The sequence below is a fragment of the Sinohyriopsis cumingii genome, chromosome 6 (assembly GCF_028554795.1).
Source record: "Sinohyriopsis cumingii isolate HCF-2022 chromosome 6, ASM2855479v2, whole genome shotgun sequence".
Taxonomy (NCBI): domain Eukaryota; kingdom Metazoa; phylum Mollusca; class Bivalvia; order Unionida; family Unionidae; genus Sinohyriopsis; species Sinohyriopsis cumingii.
Genome location: NC_142966.1, coordinates 158776192 through 158802727, shown reverse-complemented (window position 1 = coordinate 158802727; position 26536 = coordinate 158776192). Strand labels below are relative to the sequence as shown.

At 35.5% G+C, this 26536-nt stretch overlaps 1 protein-coding gene across 2 annotated transcripts in view; it reads left to right on the top strand.

Annotated features, from left to right (window-relative positions):
* Positions 1–26536, top strand: part of LOC149798375 (uncharacterized) — a 73813-nt gene that overhangs the window by 25510 nt on the left and 21767 nt on the right. The window contains exons 5-9 of one of the 2 annotated variants that reach the window (XM_089963536.1): positions 1336–1893; positions 6798–6858; positions 8633–8703; positions 16608–16729; positions 24023–24145. In XM_089963536.1, coding sequence (XP_089819662.1) covers positions 1336–1893; positions 6798–6858; positions 8633–8703; positions 16608–16729; positions 24023–24145 — 935 coding nt within the window. Of the gene's footprint in view, positions 1–1335; positions 3325–6797; positions 6859–8632; positions 8704–16607; positions 16730–24022; positions 24146–26536 lie in introns of both variants that reach the window. The other variant, XM_089963535.1, reaches the window with a different exon arrangement.

Here is a 26536-nt window from a genome sequence, read left to right as displayed (position 1 = left end):
ATCTCATGTTATTGTAATGTCAGCAATGTAAAACAAATCAATGAATATGTATGCCACAATTTGTATGATGCTATGTTCCATTGAATTTGCCATAATATCTGTCAGTCCAAGTATAATGAGAGTAAAGGCTGATTTATCAAAGAATTCCACCAGCTTATTGTCCTTAGTTGTATTTTCAGCTTTCATTGATCTTACATGATCCATGCATGCAGCATGCACCACTAATGCCAATTTCCAGTACTTCATGTTCTAGCTGATATAATATTTTTATGACGTTTTTTGCAAAACATAGCACCGAGGTTGCTATCAAACCCCAGCTAAGGGAGTTGGTCTGTCAGCTTTTTGTTAGAAACTTAGTCTGGTTGCAGTTTTCATTATTATTATACTTGTGCTTTGATATGGTGAGTAGTACTGTTTTAGACAATATAACTAATACTGATACTTATTTTTGTCTTGTCTAGGCATGTATATGTTTACCAATTTAAAAACAAATTAAAAAAACGTTTGAATAATAAACATCTATATATGTATATGAAGCTAGTCTTTAGTTTGCTAAAGGATCAAGTTGTCCTTCTCTAGCCCTGTTTAACCAGTTGACTGTGACCAGTATAGCCTTCAGGCAGTTGAGCTGTAACAAACTAAGTTGCAGACATCTCTGTTGACTGTTTGACAGAGAAAGAACATGTAATCTAGACCTCACTTTTGAATTGGTCATTAACACCTATAATCATTGTTTGACAAGAAACTATCTGTAAACTAGACATTCTGAACGTTGAATTTTGCTTTTTTAAGATATTCATTTTGACATTTCCGTGGGTACATAGTACAAAGCAGATTGGTATAATGATACTTTGGAACATCCTATAGAATTTAAGGAAAAGGTTAGATTTTCCAGAACAGTATATTTAGAAATTCAGAAATTAAAATTTCTTATCAGATTAACTGGATAAGAGTGAAATGAGTGCCAGAATTTGAAATCATGTAGTATTGTGGTCTTTTAATTAGATCTAATGTCATAAATTAACAGTGAAATGAGTGCCAGAATTTGAAATCATGTAGTATTGTGGTCTTTTAATTAGATCTAATGTCATAAATGGCAGTTAAATGTGTCAGAAATTGTGGCTGTCATTTCTTTGACAGCAGTGAGAAATCTAGTTTCACTATTAATTTTTTTCATATTAAAATTGTTTATATCATGGTAATTTATTCCTATATTTTATTTACTTGAACAATTTAAAATGCAATCTAACCCAATGAGAAATTTAATGATTATTTAGACACGATTCAGCATATCATCCGTGTACTGTTTTTCATTGACACATTTGCTAATTTCAGACCAGAATACACCTTTATCCATGAAAAGTGCAACAGAAGATGGTAATTTAAATAAACCAGTGGTATCATCTAGAAATCTTCCATCACCGAAGATTACTGACAAAACCCCATCTAGGGGTGCTCCACCTCAGATTCCTACTAGGACCAGTGGCCCCACAGGAACTTCTGTAGTTGATACTGTAACAGATTTAACATTGAATGCAAAACTTGAGGAACCCAGTGCCTCCTTGCCATTGAAAGATAAACCTCTGCGTCCTACAATTATTCGACCTGCTCGGCCCATTCCTGCATCTTCAGCTCCTTCCAAAGACTCTTCAGATGATGGTCCTCAGCTTGATAGTTCTCAGCCTCCCTGTCCAAAGCCTAGACAGAGGCATGTTAATGAGTCTTCCGATCAAAGTTCAAGAACCACAGACTTGACATTGTTTGGTGAGACTGAGGAAACATCAACAAAATCACCGGTGCATGTCCTTCCTGCTGGCCCTGCAGCTGTGAAATTAAAGCCAACATTAATTCCAAAGAGAGAAACAGATGAAAACACAGGACCAGGAGAGCAGGGTAATTCATTAAAATCAAAATCACTAAAATCTGATGTCAGAGGTGCCCCACCCCCATTAGGTGCAAAACCTAAACCCACTGTTTTGCCAAAACCCAAGCCATTAGACAAACCTCAAAATGAGGATTCTGTCACCAGCAAGACTATTGATGATACAGAAACTGAGGTAAAGTTTTGTGAGATGAATTCTTTACCAGAAAGTTCTTTGGACCCCAAAAATAGTTCATCTGTCAATTCATTTAAAAGGCCCACCATTATTAGACCTCCAAGGCAGCAAGGAGGACAAGAACAATCCAGTGGTTTAAACACAACAAATGATTCTTCTGGTAAGACTGTAAGTAAAGAGGGGAATGATTCAGATTCTTTAGGGGAATATGTGCATTTAAGACCAAGGCAAGACTCTGGCAAACCTGTTCCTTTACCCAGACCAGTGACAGTTGCTTTCTCTCCTGCAGAACAAAAGAAGGCAAATCAGAGTTTCTTTTCTGAGTCTGGGACCTCAAGAGATGACTCAGAAGTTTTGAGGCCTCAGTCTAAACCTCAGCCAATATCAAGGACTAGGCGTGCCACTATTGCTGTCACACACAATTTGCCTCCATCTCCTCCCTCGCAACCTCAGGAAGGCGGCAAAATTTCTGTTCCAACCAAGGATATCAGCTCAACAGGTAATTATGGTAATGCCCCCTTAAAGCCTCCCCGAATGGGAGAAAAGCCTCCACCTCACCTCAGTCGTAGTCCTCATGTCTCCCATGATCAGCAATCAGAGACAAACCCTTCAGATGGTAGGGTTACATTATCACAGGCAAGACATCAACCAAGTAGGCATGGGCCCATTGGAAGACCTCCGCCACCTACCCTAAGATCAGAACCTCAAGGGGATGCAGCCAAGGGTAAAAGTGATGCTGAAGTGAAAGAACCAATTCAGAGGCCCCCTCCTCCCAGAATTCCACTTCCTCCTACTCCAAAAGGGGAGAAAACTTCAGAAACTCATGATGGCAGTAGAGAGGATTCAGATGAATTACCAGGGTATGCAGTTGTTGACAAGCCTGCTCCCAAAAGACCCCAACCACCCACAGGTCACAGTGAGGTTGCTAAAGAGGAGATGCCTGGAAGTGTGGATAAAATTCCAGAATATGCAGTCATACAGAAAAAGAATCCTCATAGACCCCATAGTTCACATGGTTCATTGGAGTCTAATCGATTTTCAGAAGGGAAGTATAAAGATGAAGATGTGCATATGAGCAAGGAATCCTCTGAGACTGCCTCAAGACCACCTCCTACAGTTAGTAGACCTCCTCCTCCAATAATTAAACCTTCAAGTTCATCAGCTAGTGATAAGGATGATCTGACTCATGAAACCAAGCCAGCAAAGCCAGGAAGTAGGCCCCCACCACCAAAACAATTTCAACAAGCTGAAGAGTCTCCTGAGATAGGTAAGTATTTCAGCAAGGTGCTGCAGTACAGAAAAATGTATGGTTTAGTTCTGCATGTGTTCAACATACCATCTTGATTTGTGAACAAACAAACCAGTTTACACTATGGATAATTCAGCTACTGTATTGCATGCGACTCATTTGCTGCATGAATCACTACCATCTTATTTAGAAAATTTGAAAGGCCTTCATGCAAGAATGCTCTGTTCCAAATTTGCATGCAATTGGTTTTCAGAAAAGAAGTTGAAAATAGGAAATGTTGACAGATGGACTATAGTAGATGCACCATGAATGATGGATGATGTGAAATGAATGCAGGGCCTTATGAAAAGCTCATATAGCCTTACTTACTGCCAGATGTGCTAAAAATGCAGTTGGAATCATGATAATCAACAAGTGTCTAAGCCTCCAGTACTAAATTGGTGCAGGATTAACATTAGGAAAGCCTATCACTACAAGTGGAAATGGATTTGATAGTGTTTATTGTAAAAGGCATTAAACTGAGGTGGAGAAAGGAAAAGCATAGTATTCTTCCAAACCCTTGCTAGTAATATCTTTTGCTTTGATCAATGGAAAGTCCACATCATATGTAACATTCTATGACAGTTTGTCTTCGTTGTTTATTATGTTTATTTGTCAATATTCATGGATTGGCAAGGTGTAGGATCATCAGCAACATTTAGATTTTGTATTAAAGTCTTTGAAAATCATATTGCTTGTACGTCAGTTAATGTACTGTATGTACTCACTTATAAGTCGAGTCAAATTGCAAACAACGAGATCCAGATTTGCCTTAGCATAATGTGCCTCCAATTCAGGGTTCATGTTCTTTGTTCTACTAATTACTTCTAACAAACTGCACAGATCCAGATCTACAGGTGCATCATGCAACAGCAATTCTGGATCTGTGCAGTTAGCAGTTGGACTCATCTTATAAGCGAGTACATATGGTATTGGTTTTAATCTTGGGACAGTGTAGCTAAATGGCCTTCATCTTAGGACAGTATTGCTGAATGCCTAAAGTTTGAACACTGATATGGGATTTCTTGTCTTCGTAAGTAGATAGTTAGTTCCATGGAACTCTTTTTCGGTATACAAGGTAAAGCAGATAATTTTGGAATTTATTGGCTTCATATTGGTTAATTGTGATGTGGAAAACATTAGTGCTTTACTGTACATGGCTCATAATAGACTGGAACTGTTTCTAAGCTTTATTTTCTTTTGAATTGTGTCAGACATTATTTTGCTGTGATACTAACTTCATTACTAACTCAGTCCATCTACTACATGTAGATAGTGTTTGAGTACACATATTCACCAGTAAATTTAATAGCCACTGTAAGTTTGACTATTCAAAGTCAATTTGAACTTGAGTAATGTAGCTTTATTGTCACATGACTTTATTTGTATCCCCCTAGTATTTATTATGGAGGGTGGGGGTGGATATAGCTATCATGGTGCACTGTGTCCATCTCTCTGTCCACAGTCCATCTGTATATTTGTTCATAAGCTTTTTCATTCCTTGAATATAACTTGCAGACCATTCAAGGTATTTCAAAAAAGCTTCGTACACATGTCAAGCAGGTTGCATGGAGGTTCCTTTCGATGCTTAGAATTGTCTGCTTTCAGTATTTTTTTGTGTTACCAGGCAATGTAGTACATTAGTAGTATGAAATTAGTAATATTAAAATTGAGGTTTCATGGCCTTTAGTGGTATTCAAATTGAGCTTTCATGGCCATTAGTAGTATTAAAATTCATATTTCAAGGCCATTAGTAGTATTAAAATTGAGATTTCAAGGCCATTAGTAGTATTAAAATTGAGATTTCATGGCCATCAGTAGTATTAAAATTGAGGTTTCATGGCCATTAGTAGTATTAAAATTGAGATTTCATGGCCATTAGTAGTATTAAAATTGAGATTTCAAGGTCATTAGTAGTATTAAAATTGAGCTTTCATGGCCATTAGTAGTATTCAAATTGAGTTTCATAGCCATTAGTAGTATTCAGATTGATGTTTCATGGCCATTAGTAACTTTCAAATTGACGTTTCATGGCCATTAGTAGTATTAAAATTGAGATTTCATGGCCATTAGTAGTATTAAAATTGAGATTTCAAGGCCATTAGTAGTATTAAAATTGAGATTTCAAGGCCATTAGTAGTATTCAAATTGAGGTTTCATGGCCATTAGTAGTATTCAAATTGAGGTTTCATGGCCATTAGTCATATTAAAATTGAGGTTTCATGGCCATTAGGTTTCATGGCCATTAGTAGTATTCAAATTGAGATCTCGTGGCCATTAGTAGTAATAAAATTGAGATTTCATGGCTATTAGTAGTATTATAATTGAGGTTTCTTGGCCATTAGTAGTATTCAAATTGAGATCTCGTGGCCATTAGTAGTATTAATATTGAGATTTCATGGCTATTAGTAGTATTCAAATTGAGCTTTCATGGCCATTAGTAGTATTCAAATTGAGTTTCATAGCCATTAGTAGTATTCAGATTGATGTTTCATGGCCATTAGTAACTTTCAAATTGACGTTTCATGGCATTTAGGAGTATTCACTTGAGGTTTCATGGCCATTAGTAGTATTCAGATTGAGATTTTATGACCATTACTAGTATTCAGACTAAGGTTTCATGGCCTTTAGTAGTTCTCAAATTGAGGTTTCAAGGCCATGAGTAGTATTCACATTGAGGTTTCATGGCCATTAGTAGCATTAAAATTGATGTTTCATGGCCATTAGTAACATTCAAATAGATGTTTCATGGCATTTAGGAGTATTCAGTTGAGCTTTCATGGCTATTAGTAGTATTCAAATTGAGATTTCAATGCTATTACTAGTATTTAGACTGAGGTTTCATGACCATTGCTAGTATTCAGATTGTGGTTTGATGGCCATTAGTAGAATTCAGATTGAGGTTTCATGGCTATTAGTAGTATTTAAATTGAGGTTTGATAGCCATTAGTAGTATTCAGATTGATGTTTCATTGCTATTAGTAGTATTCAGATTGAGGAGAAACAGTCATAAAGTAGTAGCAGAAAAATTCATAAAAAATACAGAGAGCTGGATCATGTATTGCTTTCATTAGAAACCTATACATAAGCATGGGTCTGGGGGTGGGGTAGGGACATATGTCAAGATGGCTTTTGTTTCACTGAAGAAAATTATTATGCAAAGCAGTAATATTCTAAGTATATATTTTTTAATTTTATTATCAGTTTGACATAAGTGGAACCTGGCTATAACGAACATGAATTTAATGAGTTTGTTCATTTGTCAAAATGCTTATTAAAGTATTAATGTAAAAAAATGCTATGTATTTAATCTGTTGCTAACACAATTTTGTTTTCACTGAGAAACAGCGTTAGTTCAGTAAAGTTCATTATAATGGTATTCCACGTTAATTTTAAGAACCATTACATGCTGTTCTTGAACTAAGATTTCACCTTTCCTGTCAAATCAATAGAGAAGAAACCAACTGGTCCTAAAGATGCACCACGAAGACCTGTATTTACACCAAGAAAATTGTAAGTTTGATATTTTGTGCATCTTCATTTGACTTAAAATGTTTCCATAAATGAGATAGTCTTCTTTATTGTATCCACACCTGTAATGTGTGTGTGTAAATGCATGTGTATGAGTGTTTTCAGTATGTGATATTTATATGTGCATCTGTGTGGCATTAAATTGATGAAATAACTTTTTTTAAAGACGTCCTTCACAAAAATTCTAATTTGACATGACTTGTTTTTATATCACTTTTGAGAAATTGACAAGTAAAATGTGAACAAATTTCACTTGAAAATTTTGATGCAGAAAGCATTCAAATGGAACAAGTCTTACGTCATTAAGATTCCAGCTGAATTGTCTTTCCTTAAATGAAGAGAACCATAATATGGGTGACCATGGAATAGGTAAGGACACCTGCAAAAATAGCTTTCTGAGATGATTTTGATAACGATATTTATTGAAATCTCTCTTATTCTTGACTAGGTCTCGAGTATCACTTTCAGTCATATATATACTCGAGGATATCGCTTGCAATATGTGGTTGATTCATTATATTCAGCGTACCAGTCAGTTGATATAGACCTGCTAATAAATTCAAGGCTTTAAAAAAGGATTTATGCATATTTTTATAATTGAAATCATTGCAAATATTCTCACTTGTTATACTTCAGTATATCTTTGCAAATATTTATATTTGTTTTGCTTCCACCATATATATTGATGGGGCATATAGTGCAACCCATATCAGTCTGTCCCATCACTTTCATTTCTTATCATGAGGCAAGTTTTGTTTCTGCTCAGTGGCTTTCTGAGGGTTTTATCAATTCACACTAAATATAGTTTGGGGCTTTACATTAATAATAGCAAGGTCATGTTTAATTTTTTAACGATTTCAAAATGTAATGAAGTTATGGCCCCAATTTTGATTTAGGGCTTTGTCATTCAGTTGCATCGGCATTTTGTTTCCACGCAGTAACATTTGAATGACTTGATGGATTAATGTCCAATTTTTATGGGCTTTACATCAATAAGGTCTGAGTTAAGTTTGATGCTCTCCTGTTTGCAGAGTTATGGCCTATGTTTGACTTGGTTCTTTTCCCTTTTATTGCATCATAAGTCACTTCCACTCAGTGACTTTTTACATGCCTCAGGATTAAAAATTAAATTTGGGAATTGGTTTTATATTAACAAACCCTTGATCAAGGTCAGGTTTCACCATTTTCTAATAATATTTAACAGAGTTATGGCCCCTGTTTGATTTAGGACATGTCTCTTTGATTACAATTTGAATTCCCTTCAGCAACTTCTGAAGGACAGAACAGATTCACACCAAATGTGATACAAAACTTGACATTAAGAAAATACGTCAAATTTGGTTTTCACAATTTTCTAGGTGAGTTTAAATGAGTTATTGCCCATCAATTGTTTCTGCTTTAATCAAGAGGTTTGCGTACTGATACCAGATTTAATAAGTGACTTCACATTATGAGGACTTGGGTAAAATTTAATTTTCGCAAAATTATACACAATTAATGGCATCTGTTTATTACTTTAAGCTTTGTACTTTACTTCATAATGTTAAGGGCATCAGTGTTGTATGGACTTATTTACAGTGTTGTATGGACTTATTTACAGTGTTGTTAGTGACCAGTATTGTCACTCCTGCCTTCTTGGATGCATTCAGAGTTTGAAACCTTTGTTGTCATCTACTCTTCCTCCTGAAGCAAATATGATTATGGAATATAAGGTGTTTTGCAGAGTTTTGACATTTTTCTTTTTTTTTCATCAAAGAGAACCAACTTTTAAACAAGAACCTCAAAAGTTGTCTGCTTCAAAATCTGCACAAGGGGTACGAGATATAGGTGAGTGAATGCATGCACCAAGATATTGGATATGAAACCACGCAGTTATTGTACTAAGTCTTCAGTGTTAATAAGATTAACACCAGCCAATTAACCTTATTGTAAAATGTACTTTTGTTTCCAATATTTTAATATTTAATCTTAAAGTTTTCATATCATTATAATATATACCATATATACTCGCATGTAAAACCATTCACATATAAGCTGTCCCCCCACCAACAGAATAGATTGTTGTTGTTGTTGTTGTTCTAGGGTTTAACGCCATTTTTTAGCACATGATGGGTTATACATGCCATCAGTATAACTGGTGGAGGAAGAACCTTGGAAAACCCAGGGAAGAACCACCGACCCACGAGAAGCTACTGGCAGGCTTTCCCACATATCCATGCTAGCCGAGCCTTGAACTCGAACCCACGCAGACAGAGGTGAGATGACAGTGATCCGGAACGGTAAGCACTTTAGACCACTCGGCCACTCGGGGCCCCAACAGAATAGGTACAAACACTAAAAAAGTGCATGACCCGCATATAAGCCTACCCACAACTCCGAAACATCACAAGATACACACAGTAAGTTTTAAATGCATTTGTTTAGGCAAACTTATCTTAACAAAAAGTACACATATACTTATCTTAGGCATGGCATGTATGATTATTAAAAGAAATGGTATAAACTTGTTTAAAAAGTAATTTGTTTAATTTTCTGTTTTCTTATTGGTTCTGCCTAATTAAGATTTGTGTATAATTTGATCAAATGATGACGAGAATCGAACAATCACGAGTTGCTGTAACACTTTCTCTCCCTTTTGACTCAATTATTGTTTGTTTATGCATCATTGCATTGGACATTTGATATCAGTGCACCAGTAATTACAATTTTATTTTGCTGTGAAATTGTAAATACCTAACTCAATAAAATTTTATCCCAGCATGATAACACAGTGAACAACAATACAGTTTGATTCAACGCTTGCAATTAGGCTACTGAAAGTATTTATGTAATGGCACCACCGCATTTAAATTGTAGGTTTGAACACGTGCTGAATGAAGTACATCCCTTAGAGTCGAATCATGGGCACCACTGCACTAAACTTTAATGATATCTCCAAAATACTGAATTTTCAGAAATAATCCTTCGAAAAGTATGCTAATACCATAAAAGCTGAGTTGTAGTTTGCTTTGATGTAAGCGACCTTACAACCGTACCTGTCAACTCTCACGCTGGGAGAGAAACAAAACTCCCGAATTTTGGGGTCACTTCACACCTACCTCCTGATTTCAAAATATCTCCCAATGTCTTTGATTTTAATTTCTCCTCCACGCCTACCTCCCAATTTAAAAATATCTCCCAATGTCTTCGATTTTAATTTCTCCTAAAAAAGAAAAATCCTTTATAAATAGATATATCTTATGCAAGCCATGGAAGTTATGTTCTGTTGTATCACCTGTGAATATAGTCCTACATTTAAGACATTTTATTGCTACGACCCTGATGCCCAAAACAAATATCAGCGTCAAGGTCTTACATGTAGGACTACTGTGAATATTATTGTGACAAAATAATTACTTTACTAGAAAGAATTCACTTCTTCACTAAAATGGATGTTAAGTTGAAATATTATTCATGTAAATTTATGATTTTTTTTTCTTCATCTACAATACAAAAATCAGAAAATAAACAAGAACAAAAAATAAACCACAACAATAAAATTGTCGGCAGTTAATTTTAATCACTAGAATGATCACAGTGAATGCTGTAGCTCCATTCCCACCAAAGAAACCTACACGAGTGAGCACCATGCATTTTTATACCATATATACGAACATTAATTACTATCATTAAATTAAAAGGAGGAATGAAAATACACACCATTCAGCATATGTGATCTCAAAAAAATATGTATGTTTTATAGTACATAATACTAAATGCATTATGAGTTGACAATAAGAGAATAAGTTCGGATATATGAGGGGAAAATAGTTGCCACATGTACAGTACCGTGACGCTGCCTATTTAGGTACCTTTAGTTCAAGAAAATTAGTAATCCTTTATTTCCCAATCAATTGCTGGTATTTGCGCAACACATGGTAGTGTAGAACATGGTTTCTTTGAATTATGGCGGAGGGTTAGTCGTTTTCACAAAATAGTTGCATCGATAAGGATTAACTTACAATTAGTTGTGCTGGCTTTCTTCCTTGTTTATTTAAGAATAACCTTTAACTATTGTGCAGTTTGGCCACAGCTGACCAAAATATGAAAATAGGGCACATCCTGGGGCAGAATAAGGCATGTCGTAGGGAGAAACCACGAGTCCTTTGCAAATTTTATACTTGGAAGATGATCAAAATGAGTGAAAACAAGACTTTAAAAATGCCATGAAAAAACTTCCGATTTTAGGCAGTTACACATCAATGTACTGGTATAGTTGCTGGTCAAAATTCCCTCTTAACCCAAGCTAATTTTGGGGTTTTAATGATTAACTGGCCTGTATTGCTGTCAGAAAATGAAGGACAAATCCACCAACTATCAACAAAGGAGATGCCAAAACAGCAGGCTTTAAATTGTATGGAAAGTTTGATGTTGTTCAGCCAAAACACAAAACTAACATAGGCTGATGATGATTTTAGATGATCTGTAATGAAAATTTTAGCCTTTATTATTACCACTCTTCATGAACATGTAAGTTATGCTGGTTATGTGCTTTGTACAATTAAACAAATGTACCTTTTCATAAATATTACCTCAGTTTGTAGGATCGCTTATATCATTGAAAATGAGTAACTCATGAGCACGTGATTCAACTTAAGTTCCCAAGATTTACAGCCTTTACAGTAGTCAACAAAATGACTTAAAAGCTGTCAAGTTTAAACACTGGCCCGCGGATAACACACACACACCCCCCATCTTCCAGACCTTTAATTTTTTCAAATTATTCAGCTTATACACAAGTATATACGGTAGTATTGTCGTATATTTCATTTTTGTACCATCAAAAGTTTCATGCACATTTGAGTCATAGAAGTCATAATTATTTATTTTTACTAATCTTTTTCATACATACAAATTTGTTTTATCATTTATGACTTTAATGTTTGGTACAAATGAATTATAAAGTTTACCCACTGATGAGTCCCAGAAATAAAATATAAATACAAATACTGTAAATAATAAAGAGCAGAAATAAAGTATAAATACAAACATCGTAAATAACAAAGCAGAAATAAAGCAGATCTCTACAGAAAATCATTTCTACATCATTTGTTTATTGCCTGACATTTTTTATGTATTTATTTTATGATTTTCTCTTAAAAACCAGAGTGTGAAAATATACTAGCTCTTATCAATAGAATGTAAATTAAAATGAAATTACTACAATAATTTTGACCTTTTTGTACACTTAGTCCAGTCATACTATTATAAAACATATCAGGATCCTTAATAAAGAGTATAATCCATAAGAAGTGTTGACAAATATTTACAGCACTTCCTGTCTTATGGTTTGCAAATACTTATACAAATCATAATGAAATAGTCTCCATTACTAGAAGTCAGTCTGTGCCTTTTTTTTAAAAATGGCATGGTGATTCTGTATTGATGAGCATTGCGTTTTAGAAATCAAAGCCTCTTGTAAGTGAAAACAGTAAGGGAAACCATCAGAACCAAATGAACTTGAAAATAGGTTTGGTTCGAGTGGTGATTTTTTAGTATACATAGATAAAGATTTTGTGAATTCAACTTGACAACATTTGATATGTGCAATTTCAAGATTCTAGCTTGAAAAACCATCTTAAGATTAAATCATGTTGCTAGAAACCCCACATACCACTTCACCCTTTTGCCTAGGTCTTATTCTTAACTCTTTGCCTTCCTCAAGTACTTACTGCCCTGCCTACTAAGCCTGATAAGCAGCCTGCCTTCTAGCAGCAGTTTGTAGGCTGAACCCCAGAGCATCATAATAGCTGCCTTGAGTTAGTGCACATGCTGTCTACATTTTCTATACATGTATCAATCTTGTCCAATGCAGACTTTGTAATTTAATGAAAACCTAAAAATGGAAATTCATGCTTATGTGCTATAAAACTACTAATAGAACACTTTCATCATTTTATGTAAGGACTATTTTCATTGGCTAAATATTGTTAAAAGGTTGGATGTTTGCAATTTCATCCAATGCAAAGCTTTAGTATGAAACATTTATATGTCTCGGGGGTTTCCCAACCCTTGGCTGGAAACGCATGTTTGAGCCAATAGGGACAGAGAGAGTATTATTAGCAGCTTGTATATACGTCTCGGGGGGTACAAGGCTATTTTTAGAGTCGCATATATGTGTTATCAGAAGGTAAAGAGTTAAGGCAATTAACACTTTGTACTTATTAGTTTGAATTTGTTGGATATGTGCTACATGGCATATGTTTTCGTTCTTAATTTCAATTAACAATACTTATCTTTGTATATTGTACAATATTACGCGAGGTGTTGTTCATGGAAGTTTCTTAACCAGCAACACCTTTGTACACCTGTGTCAGTTATTTGAATTCTAAGTAACAAAAAAGATACCAGCTGCCTCCTGACCACAGTAAGTATAAACGTGCTTACCTATAAAGGACAATCTGTTGAGGGAATGTAGACATAATTTCTTTTGCAGAGAAAACAGCACAGCATACTCAATGAACATTCTTGGGATTTAAACTAAATGGAGTGTTTAATTATATAAATATTGTGAATATTAAATATACATTACATGTCTTTGAAACTGAGTGTAGTATCTATTTTTATAATTTCCATTTACTATTTTAGCAGTGTTTTTTCTTCGACAAACACTTCAGGTAAACATTATCATTTAAAGTAAAGTATTTTGAGCAAATGGCATGAAGAAGGCTTAAATCTCTCTCTCTAATATCCAGGCATATTTTATATTAGATCACAAGGTGTAAGAATAAAGATGTCATAATGGGGTACCTATGCCAGTGTCGTTGCTGCCCGTTTTTGAACTTATTCTAATACACGCGTACATAAGCAACATATTGTACTGATGCATGATCCTGTAGGATGATTGTGACTGATGCATGGTCCTGTAGGATGCATGTGAATTTAATATCGACAATGATACTACTATTTTGGAATCTTCGACTTAACCTAATGCAAACATATATAAGCATAATCAAGCACTATATGGTACTAGTGCATAATGCTGTTGGACAATTATGTTTGATGCATGTTAATTTACCGTTGATGATAATGTAAATATTTTATAATCTTCAATATATTTTACATTATTTACATTATATGTTTTGCATATTTACACATTATTTTTTATACTTTCAAAAAAATATTTTTTTATGTACAAAATTTTTTAAGGAATTTTATATCTACACCGGCCTGGGGTAAGAGACTTTAAAAAAATTCTTCCCCTGATTAAAATTTCACTTGCCCCAAAGTTTGATATTGTTTTACTTTTATTTTAACTCTATGATGAAATTGCTATACAGTCCTACCCATTTATGTCGACATCCTCGAGCCCGAGGAAATATTGTCGACATAGGCGGATGTCTAGATAAGTGTTGGGGGGGTCTGAAAAGTCTGAAAAAAAAAATACAAATTAAATTCGTCAGTAAGGGGTGACCTGTCGTCATTGAGTAGCATTTACACTTTAAGAAAACTAACAATGGAAATTTTGAGTACATGAAGACAAAACCAGTGTGAAATACACTTGTATATTGACAAATTACATCTTGGTTACCTTTGTGTAGTAAAATCCACAATAAAATATTGCATCAGTCACATCCTGATATGAAAAATGTTCACTACGATATTAAATGTTGATATTCAATGTAGGCATTAGCACATGTTTGCATAGTTGTTATTTACATGCTTCAAGTACTTTTACTTAAATTGGCCTAGATTTTGGTCAGTCTGTTCCCATCTTATTGAGGCTACCAAGGAGATGGGGCTATTCACAGTAAAATGAAAACCTGTCAACAAGTCGGTTTAAACAGTACATGTATTTGGTTACAAGTCATTGTGAAAAGTACATAAAGCGAACAAGAGATAAGCAGCTGATATGAATAATGAAGGCATAATATTGTATACATTGACACATGCTAAATAAAGTTAAAAAGGAAACTCACAGCACAATAAACTTGTTTTAGTCACTGATCGCTTTGGAAAATGCAAGAATCAATCAGATTTCATTGCTTTTATTTAAGTTGTTGCGAGAGGCTAACTTTATAGGACCAAACAAAAGCTTGATTTTTTATCCGACAGCGACATTAAAGCCTGGTGGCAAGACAAACTAATTGTTGCATAAAGTATTGGTTGGAACTGGCCACTTGCCGACATAAATGATTAGGTGGGAAAATTAAAGTCTGTCGGCAAGATTAACTAATTGTTGAACAAAGTATGGGTCCGAACTGTTAGCTTGTTGACATAAATGATTAGAAAACAAAGGATTTGTTTAAGCTGGGACCAAGGGCTTCTGTTGACATGTACATTTATTTTTTATCTTGACGTCGACATAAGTATGACAGTTTTGGTAGTAATAGTAGACCAAGGGACTGGGACTTTGCTTTTTTGTCGAAATAGGTTGCTTGTCGACATAAGTGATGTCAATATAAATAGGTAGGACTGTACCTTGAATAAAAAGAAGCCCAAAAATGTTTTAAATGAACTCATTTTATGTGTTTGTTTCTCACAGTATAGTGTAATTTACATAAAAATTATGTGTGGCCTTGTATAGTCGAAATTTTAATTGGATTTAATTTCATTATAGCAGTGTTTTCTCCATGTAAAACCAGTACTTTGGACAAAAATATTTTGTACTTTATACATTATTTTCAGATATTGATGTACTTTGTAATAAAATATTTTATCTTTTACATTGTTTTCAGGTGCCAATGTAAACCAGTACTTATTATCCAAATATTGTATGCTTTACATTGTTATTTAGACAACAATTATATCTAATTTTTAATCTATTTCACTTGAAGCATTTTTTTCTCCAGGTCCTGATGTCAACCATTTCCCTTTCAACATCCTTCATACTGATTTGATCAGCAGAGTTTATGTTAATACACATTTAAAGCGTGTTTGGGTTTAAACATTTTCTCATATTTTTTATATTGTCCACCAGATGGAACCCTTGTTCACCAGCTAATATGGTTTCCAGCTGCTTCACAATGTCTGCATTTTCAGGTGTAGAATTCTTAATAATTATATCTTACACTTCAATCTGCTTTTGGGATTACTGATTGTACATCTTCATTGTACTACTGTTGTCTTTGTATTTCATCATGTCTGATGGAAAGAGTATTGGCAGATTGAAGTAATTTCATTTTCTGAACTCATCAAAAATCTCCATGTGTTGCTCATTTATTGCTGTAAAACAGAAATGAATTTGGAGAGGCATGATTTTTTGTACATCCTCAGCATGATATGTATTTCAGCAGGGATCTGTAGGGAAGAGTATTTCGGAGACCTGAGATAATTGATTGCATATGTTTATGTTCATTTATAGAGAAATGAAACGTAGAATGATAGTTCTGTTACAGCTGTTCACTGGTATGTCCAAACTGCATTTACATACTGTATATACTTGCTTATAAGATGAGCCCAACTGCATAATGCACAGACCCTGATCTGCCATCAATAATGCATGGGCAGATCTGAGTCTGTGCAGCTTTTTAGGTGTAATCAGTAGAGTAAACAACATAGACCTGGATCTGCAGGCACAATATGCTATGGCAGATCGGGATCTTTGTTGTTTGCAGTTTGACTCAACATATAAACGAGTACATGCATAAGTTGTACCAAAGAACGCTTTTGCTTTCAAATCATGTTGCTTTTTATGTCCTTACCTAAGCCAACATAAATCTGTGATTGACTTTGTTCTTTACTTATTACAGAACGACCATTACCCACAAGACCCGGTCCAGGACATCCTTTATACCACTATATGGCCACACAACCACATGGTGTGGCTTCCTATGAGTATGCTGCTTCACAGCCGGATGAACTCTCCTTCCAGGTAAATTTCATCACTAATGGGTACTTAATTACCATATGTACTCACTTGATCACTAAATTTTATGTTTACTTAAAATAGCCAAGTCATAATTGCATAATTTATTTGTGTATGCCCAAAAAAAGATACATTTTGTTGCTTTTAAGATTTACCACCAAAAAAAGGTGTATGTTATCTTTTGGGTCAATCTTCTTTGGTATTGTAAGTTAAAGAAAGGTAATTTCAGACATATATTTAGATTGAGGTAAAGGGGGGACCATGTACTTTATGCACACATTTAGATATACATGTAGGGTTCTATGCTTTACACACATTTATGTATACATGAATGGCTCAGTGCTTTACTTACATATTTAGGTACACATGCAGGACTCTATACACACATATTTAGGTACACATGTAATAATAATAATAATGAGGACTTTGTATAGCGCCTAATCTTTAGAAGCTCTAAGTGCTTTACAACATTAGACAACACCTATAAGATAAAAAAACATAATAATATTATTACAAAAACAAACACCATGAAATTAGAAAAACATTTAAAAAAATAAAAAACATGCTGAGAATATTTCAGGTAGGAAACATTATTAGGTCTTTAAGTTTGTTCTTACAGTCGAAATAAGTGAGTTTTGAGAGCCCTCTTGAATGTGATCACTGTGTTTTTGTGTCTAAGTTCAGTGGATAATTCATTCCATGTTGCTGGGCCCTGGTATGCAAAAGAACGCTGTCCATATGACTTTGTTTTCATAGTGGGAATAATGAATGTACGATTGTCAGAAGCGTAAGTATCTTGCTGATGTGTACACATGGGTGAGGTCGGATAGGTATGTTGGACTAGAGTCCAACAGTGAAACGTAGCACAGAGAACAAATTTTGTGTTTGATTCTGGATTGAATGGATAGCCATTGTAGGGTACAGAGCAGCGGGGAGGTGTGCTCAGATCATGGTACTCTAAGTATGATCCGAGCAGCTGTGTTTTGAACTTTTTGAAGTTTCTGGAGTAGATATGGAGATGAACCAGACAGAATTGAGTTACAATAGTCCAGTCTTGAAAGTACTAATGAACACACAAGTGTTTTAGTGGCATCAACTGAAAGATATTTGCGAATTGAGCTGATCTGTCTCAGCTCAAGATATACAGCCTTGCATATGTTCATGACATGTTGGTGCAATGTGAGAGTACTGTCCAGAGTAACACCTAGGTTTTGTACTGATTGTGTGAATTTAATGCTGGTGTTGCTGATATTTATTGTTTGATGTAAAGGATGTGAATGAGAAAGTCTTTGTGTTGTAATCAGAATGGCCTCAGTTTTATCATATTCATCTGCAGCTTGTTACATGTCATCCATGATTTCACATCAGAAATGCACCTCTCTACACCTTGGATGGTAGCATCAACTTCAGTTGGGTGGCTAGATTTGTATATTTGGGTGTCATCAGCATACAATTGGTGAGACACTCGATGATGATCTATGACTGTAATCTTTCCGTTATCCAATACAGAGAGAATGTCATTAACTACTTTAGAAGAGTAGTTTCAGTACTGTGGCAAGGGCGATATGCAGATTGTACATTGCTATAAAGACTGTTTGAATTTAGATGAGATACAAGCTGGGATAGAACAACCTTTTCTAAGATTTTTGATATGAATGGGAGATTAGAAACTGGGCGGTAGTTCTTTAAATCGTTATGGTCTAGTATTGGTTTCTTCAGCAGAGGCTTTACAATGGCAGTTTTGAAAAATGATGGTAATTCCCTGGATGAGAGAGAGATATTAATAACATCAGTTAGTGAAGGCAATACTGGATCTAAGCACTCAAGCAGCAGTGATGCTGGAATTGGATCAAGTTCACATGACTTTGGTGCACTCTTCATCACGATTGTACGTATGAAATCCATAGAGACAGGTTCAAATGCTGCTAATGGTTGCCGCTCAAATTCTGTATCCCAACTGTATGGTGACGACGAGACAGTTGAAATTGTGGTGTCAAGCTTATCTCTAATGGTTTGTACTTTGTCACGGAAGAAATTTGCACACATGTCCGGAAGGTCGACTGGAGAGAAGGTAGTTGGAAGTGGTGTTGATTTGTTCCTTGACATTAGCTTGTTAGTAATCTTGAAGAGCTCTTTGCAGCTGGAACTTTCCACGATCTTAGTAGTGTAGTGGGCTGATTTCGCTGCATGGACTATATTTGTGACATTCTTCTTAGCAACTTCATAGATTTGCTTATGAATAGTGAGTCTGGTAGAAAGCCAGAGCCTCTCAGCTTTACGGCGGTCTCTTAGCAGTGCGAAGCTGGTCCCTAATGCTGCTATACCATGGAGAAACACTTTTGAACTGATACTCTGCACTTGGTAGCTGGGGCATGTTTGTCAAGTAATGAACACAGACAGTTATCGAGTTGTTTTGCGGTAGGGGGTAAGCAAGTTGTTAGGTTAGCTTGGATGTCGTGCATTAGTTTGGTTCTATTTATCATACAGAGGTTTCTCTTAGTAGCAGATAAAGGTGGAGGGTTGTGGACTGATACGTCAAGATAGCATATAATGCAGAGGTGATCTGATGCAAGGTCATGGGATACCAGGGAGGACCGTAGAATGTTATCATCAGGTCTATGAAGAATCCAGTCTAAAATGTGACCATGTTTATGAGGGGGTTGGTTAACTGACTGTTTGAGGTTGAAAACATTAATGGAATCTATGAGTTTTGATGTATTTGAGTTTCCGGGACAGTCAAAGTGAAAGTTGAAATCTCCCAGAATAATCAGGTTGCCACCTATCGAATTTCCATAGTCCAGGAGATGGTGGTAATACACGATGTCCAAATAGTTTACTGATCAAAGCTTGCACAATAGTACAAAATATGAACAGAAAGAATATTTTGTCTTCTCTCAAGATTAAATGTATCTGTAATTCATCTTTGTAGAATTGATTTTCCTTTCATGAATAATAATGAGAGCATGAATTTAGAAAAAATAACAATGACAAGAATGCAAAAGTGGCTTTATTAAATCTGCAAAATTTCTTTTTCCAATGCTGTATGTTTAGCATGTTGATGTTGATGATTGTGAATGTATGCTCTAATGATAATGGATATCAGGGAATTAGTTGCCAGTTTGTGTGCACTATGATTGCAGTAGATGGCTGTCACATGATAAAAAAATTATAGATATTCCTGTTTGTCTGAATTTGGAAAAAAACAGGAATGTGAGCAAATAGAAACCATCATAATTATTGGTTTATGATAGGCCAATCCCAACTGAGGGTCAGAATTTTGTTGGCAGGAACCAGGTTTTTATTGAGTTCCTGTCAGCAAATAAGTCTGATCCAGTGGATGGGATTTCCTGTCCAATTAAAACATACGATGAATTATTTTCTCTCATTTCTCACTAGAAAATAATCATGGAGAAAAGATGGTTTATTAACAGTATAAATATATCATTATAACTGTTGAGTATTTTCTGAAAACTTTATTGATTAGAAAGAGCGTAAAACTTTTTTTAGAATTTGTTGGTCTAAAGTCTGGTATAAGTTGTCTGTTCAGTACTTTAAGCGCAAGAAACATTGCAGCCTTTCATGACATAAGTATAATTACATCATCTATAGTTGCAGTAAGTGCAGTTGTGTGAGAGACTTGTACTACATGCAGTGGTCAAAACTGACGTTAGCATGCTATCACTTTGACACTTACAGTTTTGATAAGCCAGTAAATTGCTAGTTAAAACACTGAGGTAGAAGTGTCTTGCTTTGTGAGATTGTATAATCTAAATAAGAAATACGCTAGTAAACATTGAAAATAGCCTATTTTTGGCTAGTTTAAAATATTACAACTATCAAAATGAAGCTCAGAAAAGTTAATTTCATGTCCTGCACTTGAATTTCTAATGAGAGCAAACCATGTTGCACAAATATAACAATGAGAGAAACAAAGAATCTTAATTCTTCATATTGAAGAAAAACTATGGCTACCTTTTTAATACACTACCTAGGACACTAAGGAATTTGATCTACTTTGCTTATTTTCGAAGGTTTTATTAGTTTTTAATTTTTGCAAACCAGATAATCAAGGTGTATTGAAGAATTTATCTATCACAGGATCATACTCTGTTAGCTCTATTTTGGTTTTCCATGACTGCTTTTCCGCTATGGTTAAGTTGGCACTTACTAGTGATAACAGTTCGGGTGGAAGATTTTACATCTTGATGCCTTTTAGCTCACTAGAATATTCAGTGTATCATTATTGAAATTTGAATGAAGTTAGTGAATGAAAAGAGCCTATTTATTTTAATGTTTGTCATTTCCTTCCAGAGTAAATACACTGTATTGCTAATTATAAGTTAGAGTATATAGTAAATATGATATTGTATGTATAATGTCCTATACCATGGGTGGGCTTGTTCTTCTGTTGTAGCTGACTTCCATGCTCATTGGCCAAAACAACCTTGAAATATCGGACAGTAACATTTCCATTAACCTACAAATCTACTGAATTCTTTTACATATGTATAGTCATGAAAATGGATATATTTGTACATAAGAATTCTATATTTGTATAATTAGTAGTTTGGGGTTATTTTTATACTCCTAATTCTAAAAAATAGTAGCAATTAAAAGATCCGCTTTTAAGTCAAGATCATGTCAGTGTTGGCAACACATTATGAAAGGAGAATTAGAGAAGTAGATAGTTTATTTAAACATGAAGAATGCTATATTCTACATTTCTTTGTAAATTTTATTTGTTTTATTAGTTAATTTGAGATGGTTGATGACCTGTAATGTTGAACCAAACTATATGCTTACTGACAGATTAAAGCTAGAATGTGTTACTTGACATAGTTAACATGTCTTGTCATATGTCCTTTCCAGCATGCCATGTCTTGTCATATGTCCTTTCCAGCATGCCATGTCTTATCCTATGGCCTTTCTAGCATGCTATGTCTTGTCATATGTCCTTTCCAGCATGCCATGTCTTGTCATATACCCTTTCAGCACAATTAATTTAACCGCTCCGGTGGCCTAGTGGTTAGAGCGTCTGCCTTGGATGCGGGAGGACGTGGATTCGATCCCCAGCGGAGTCGTACCAAAGACTTACAAAAATGGTACTAACAGCTGCCTCGCTTGGCGCTCAGCATTAAGAGGTTAGTGTTAGGACTGGTTGGCCTGGTGTCAGGATAATGTGACTTGGTGGGACATCATGCTACATGTCTGCAGCATGATGCCCCAGTGCTAGACATCACTATAAACTGCCACACTGCAGACACCGTAGTGATATGACTGAAAAATTGTTAAAGCTACATTAAAAATCCAAATCACACACACACATTCAGCACAATTAACATGTCATATGTACTTTCTTGCATGGTTAACATGTCATGTGTCCCTTCCAGTGTAGTTAAAATGTCATGTCATTTATTTTCCAGCATGGTTAACATGTCTTATGTCCTTTCCAACATGTTTAACATGTCATGTGTCCTTTCCTGCATGTGTAATATGTCTTGTCAAATGATCTTTCCAACATGGTTACCATGTCTTGTCATGTGTCCTTTCCAGCATGATTAACGTGTCTTGTCATGTGTCCTTTCCAGCATGTGTAACATATCTTGTCATGTGTCCTTTCCAGCATGATTATTATGTCTTGTCATGTGTCCCTTCCAGCTTGTGTAACATGTCTTGTCATATGTCCTTTCCAGCATGGTTACCATGTCTTGTCATGTGTCCTTTCCAGCATGTTTACCATGTTTTGTCATGTGTCCTTTCCAGCATGATTACCATGTCTTGTCATATGTCCTTTCCAGTATGGTTACCATGTCTTGTCATGTGTCCTTTCCAGCATGATTACCATGTCTTGTCACGTGTCCTTTCCAGCATGTGTAACATGTCTAGCCATATGTCCTTTTCAGCATGGTTACCATGTCTTGTCATGTGTCCTTTCCAGCATGTGTAACATATCTTGTAATATGTCCTTTCCAGCATGGTTACCATGTCTTGTCATGTGTCCTTACCAGCATGGTTACCATGTCTTGTCATGTGTCCTTTCCAGCATGGTTACCATGTCTTGTCATGTGTCCTTTCCATCATGGTTACCATGTCTTGTCATGTGTCCTTTCCAGCAAGATTACCATGTCTTGTCATGTGTACTTTCCAGCATGTGTAACTTGTCTTGTCATATGCCCTTTCCAGCATGGTTACCATGTCTTGTCATGTGTCCTTTCCAGCATGGTTACCATGTCTTGTCACGTGTTCTTTCCAGCATGTGTAACATGTCTTGTCATATGTCCTTTCCAGCATGGTTACCATGTCTTGTCATGTGTCCTTTCCAGCATGGTTACCATGTCTTTTCATGTGTCCTTTCCAGCATGGTTACCATGTCTTGTCATGTGTCCTTTCCAGCATGTGTAACATGTCTAGCCATATGTCCTTTCCAGCATGGTTACCATGTCTTGTCATGTGTCCTTTCCAGCATGGTTACCATGTCTTGTCATGTGTCCTTTCCAGCATGGTTACCATGTCTTGTCATGTGTCCTTTCCAGCATGTGTAACATGTCTAGCCATATGTCCTTTCCAGCATGGTTACCATGTCTTGTCATGTGTCCTTTCCAGTATGACATAGCTAAAATGGCAATAACTAGAAGTACCAGTTACACATCCCAAATGCAGCACCCTCAGCAAGAAAATGGTGAACTTCCAGTATAAGAAAGGTTGAGGGCTGATTTCACCTAAACTGCTTGACTCTAATTTTACCGATGTAATATATAAAATGAACCCTGTCAACTGAGTGCATATCATAACATAGCCCAGATTTTGCCTTTAATTTTCTTAGATTTTTTTTCTTTCTTATTTTGTCTGAATACTATAGGGAGTCACTGCAATTCACTTGGTAGAATGTCAGTCTCATAAGCCAAGGGTTGCAGTATTAGTACCTACCCAGGCCTGCACAGGTTGGCTGTTTCAGTGTGTCCTTGGGAAACCACTTAGCTTCCATTTCCTCTGTATGATATAGCCAGTAATTAGGTAAAAGTACCATGGAACCAACAAAGAAAAAATTAAAATCTCTGACAAACCCTGAGCTAAATTGGCCAACATACCATCTGTACTCACTTGTAAGTCAGGTCTAATTGTAAAAATACGTAGACCTTTATTGGTTGTTATATAATTGGTTGGCAGATTAGGGTCTGTGTTGTTTGTTCTATGAAGTAAGCAGATTGACATAACAATTCCACTGTTGTTTACACACGCTGGATATAATTCTGCTTTCTAAGCAAACTAACAGTAACAATTTCATTACTATGTTAACAGGTTGGTGATATAATACTGCTGACTAAGCAGATTGACAGTAACTGGATGATGGGAAAAAATGGCAATCAAGAAGGATTGTTTCCAAGCAGCTTTATTGAGATAAAGGTACCACTTGGGTGGCAGGTATGTACAAAAAAGGATGTTTGTCAGCTTTAAATTTTCTTCCTCCTAAGGGGCTAATCCCTTGGGATCGGGCTAAGGGGCTTTGTTCATTGGTTGTACATTCTTGTTTAGGTTTTTGTACAGTACAATACCCTCATCACAGAAGTAGATCACCGTGACCCATATTTCATGCTTCACTGACTTTGGTTCATTTATGTGGCAGACATTTATTTCTCAAGTTCTGTTTAGACAGAACCATCAAACTGGATGATTATATGCATCTGTTAATACTTCACCCTTGCAACAACAGAAAGTCAGTGAGACCTATATTTCACATGTGACTACATGGGTTAAATTTATACATTTAGCACTTAACCAAATAGGCTTTTTGACACCCCATATACATACTGTTATGTTAAGAATTATGGAACTTGTTGAGCAGATGCATCTTGATATGTACTTCACTTTTACTGCAGAAGTTGTTGACTGTGACCCATATTTCATGCTTTACTGACTTTGTTAAAGTTTGTATTTTAACTGTTCATGCTAGTGTCATTGAATTAGATGATTGTGTATATTGCTACTTGTTCGCACTACTTTAGACAAGGTTACAGTGACCTACATTTTGCTGATTTAGTTTTAAAGCTCTCAATGGATACTTGGGTACCTGCCCATTCATAATTACCCGGGTCATAAAATAAGTCATATGGTACCCATTTACCTTATAGAAGTTTTCTGCCAGTTCCCACGTGACAACCCTTTGTTTGAGCCACAAATGTGGTTCAGTGGCAAGTAACAGAGGGTGATTATTTGATCTTGTCACACACTGATGTGTTCAGTTGCAACCTTTAATAGATTTCACAGACTTGTATGATCAAAGTGTTTCTTACAAGCCTCTAAATAAGCAGAATGTTTAGTAAGGTTATACAAATAATAAAGGGATCCTAATTGATCCATGATGGCTTTGGAGTCTTTGGATAAAAATTGGCTAACCTCTGGGAGATGTGAGATAAAAAGGAGAGACCGACCAAAAAATAATTTCAGCAGAAATACTTGAGTTAATATGTTGAGTTTTTGTGATGTTGTTTTTTGAGGTTTTTTTATGTTAAATTGTTATTGTATTCAATGTTTTTAGAGGAATTTTGAAGGGGGTAGATGACATATTTATTTTGAATTTATGTCAGTGCCAGAACATGTGCTGTCTTTAAGTGCTGCTGGCTAAGAAATATGAGACACAGGAATACATCTGAAGTCCAGCTTAGGAACTTCTTTTACAGGGTGAACATAGCTTGGAGGTTTATTGGAGAGCAGTTAGCCTTAAAAAAACAGCAGGTAGAAAATTGAAGTTTGAACTTCTTTGCAGACTGAATGTGGTTGATCTGACATTGCCACATTCAAATGCTGATACAGAGAGTAAATTCTTCATTTTTTACAAAATACAATGTGACCAAAGGAAAATCTGGACCAGAAAATTATTGAGAGCCTGTTTAGTGTAAAACTTGATCATCATAATAAATGTCATTAGTGGTCATCAGTTAGCGAAGAAACAAACTAAAAATGCTTATGGATTTTATAAAAAATCTCTGCAGTGAACTATGAGATATACAACTCTTCCTGTTTTGATTTAATTGACTGGTATCAATTCATTATTTTAACATTTTCTGTTGTTGTTGTTATAGGGTTTAATGACATTTTTCAGCACAAGATAGGCTATACATGGTGGCTAGTATAAATTGTGGAGGAAGAACCCGGGAAAACCCCAAAAAGAACCACTGACCCACAAGAAGCTACTGGCAAACTTTCACATGTACCCACAGTGAATGAGCCCGAAACTCAAACACACAGACAGGTGAGATGGCAGTGGTCCATAATGGTGAGCTCTTTAGACCACTTGGCCACTCGATGCCCCAAAATTTTCTGTTAGTATCTGATTGATTATGTCAGAAAATACACTTGTTTTCTTTTCAGTCTCCTTAAAACACATAACATTTATATTGATGTGTTGATAAAGATTCCACTGTTTTATAAGCCAATCTTCTGAACAAAATTTGTAAATCAACTGGTTTGATGTCCTAGTTCTGTCACAAGTATGATAATAGTGTCAAATTTGTCTGAAATGAAAACAGTGCTGATCTTATCTCCAATATGTCTGCCACAGTGGCAAATTTGAAAATATTATTGTTCTAGAGTAGCAGAGAAGTTATCAACACTCAGCAGTTTAATAATAATAAATGGTCTTATCTTGAATTCCTGGAAATTCTTTTCAGACAGTAGAGTGTCAATCACTTTGAGGGACTATTGTTTAGGAACAAGGTGATTATAATTATGTACCAGTTTGTTGTAATGCTTGATGGCAGCTTTATTTTACTTTGTCTTTTGTGTCTTTTATTGATGTTTCAGATAGGAATTTGT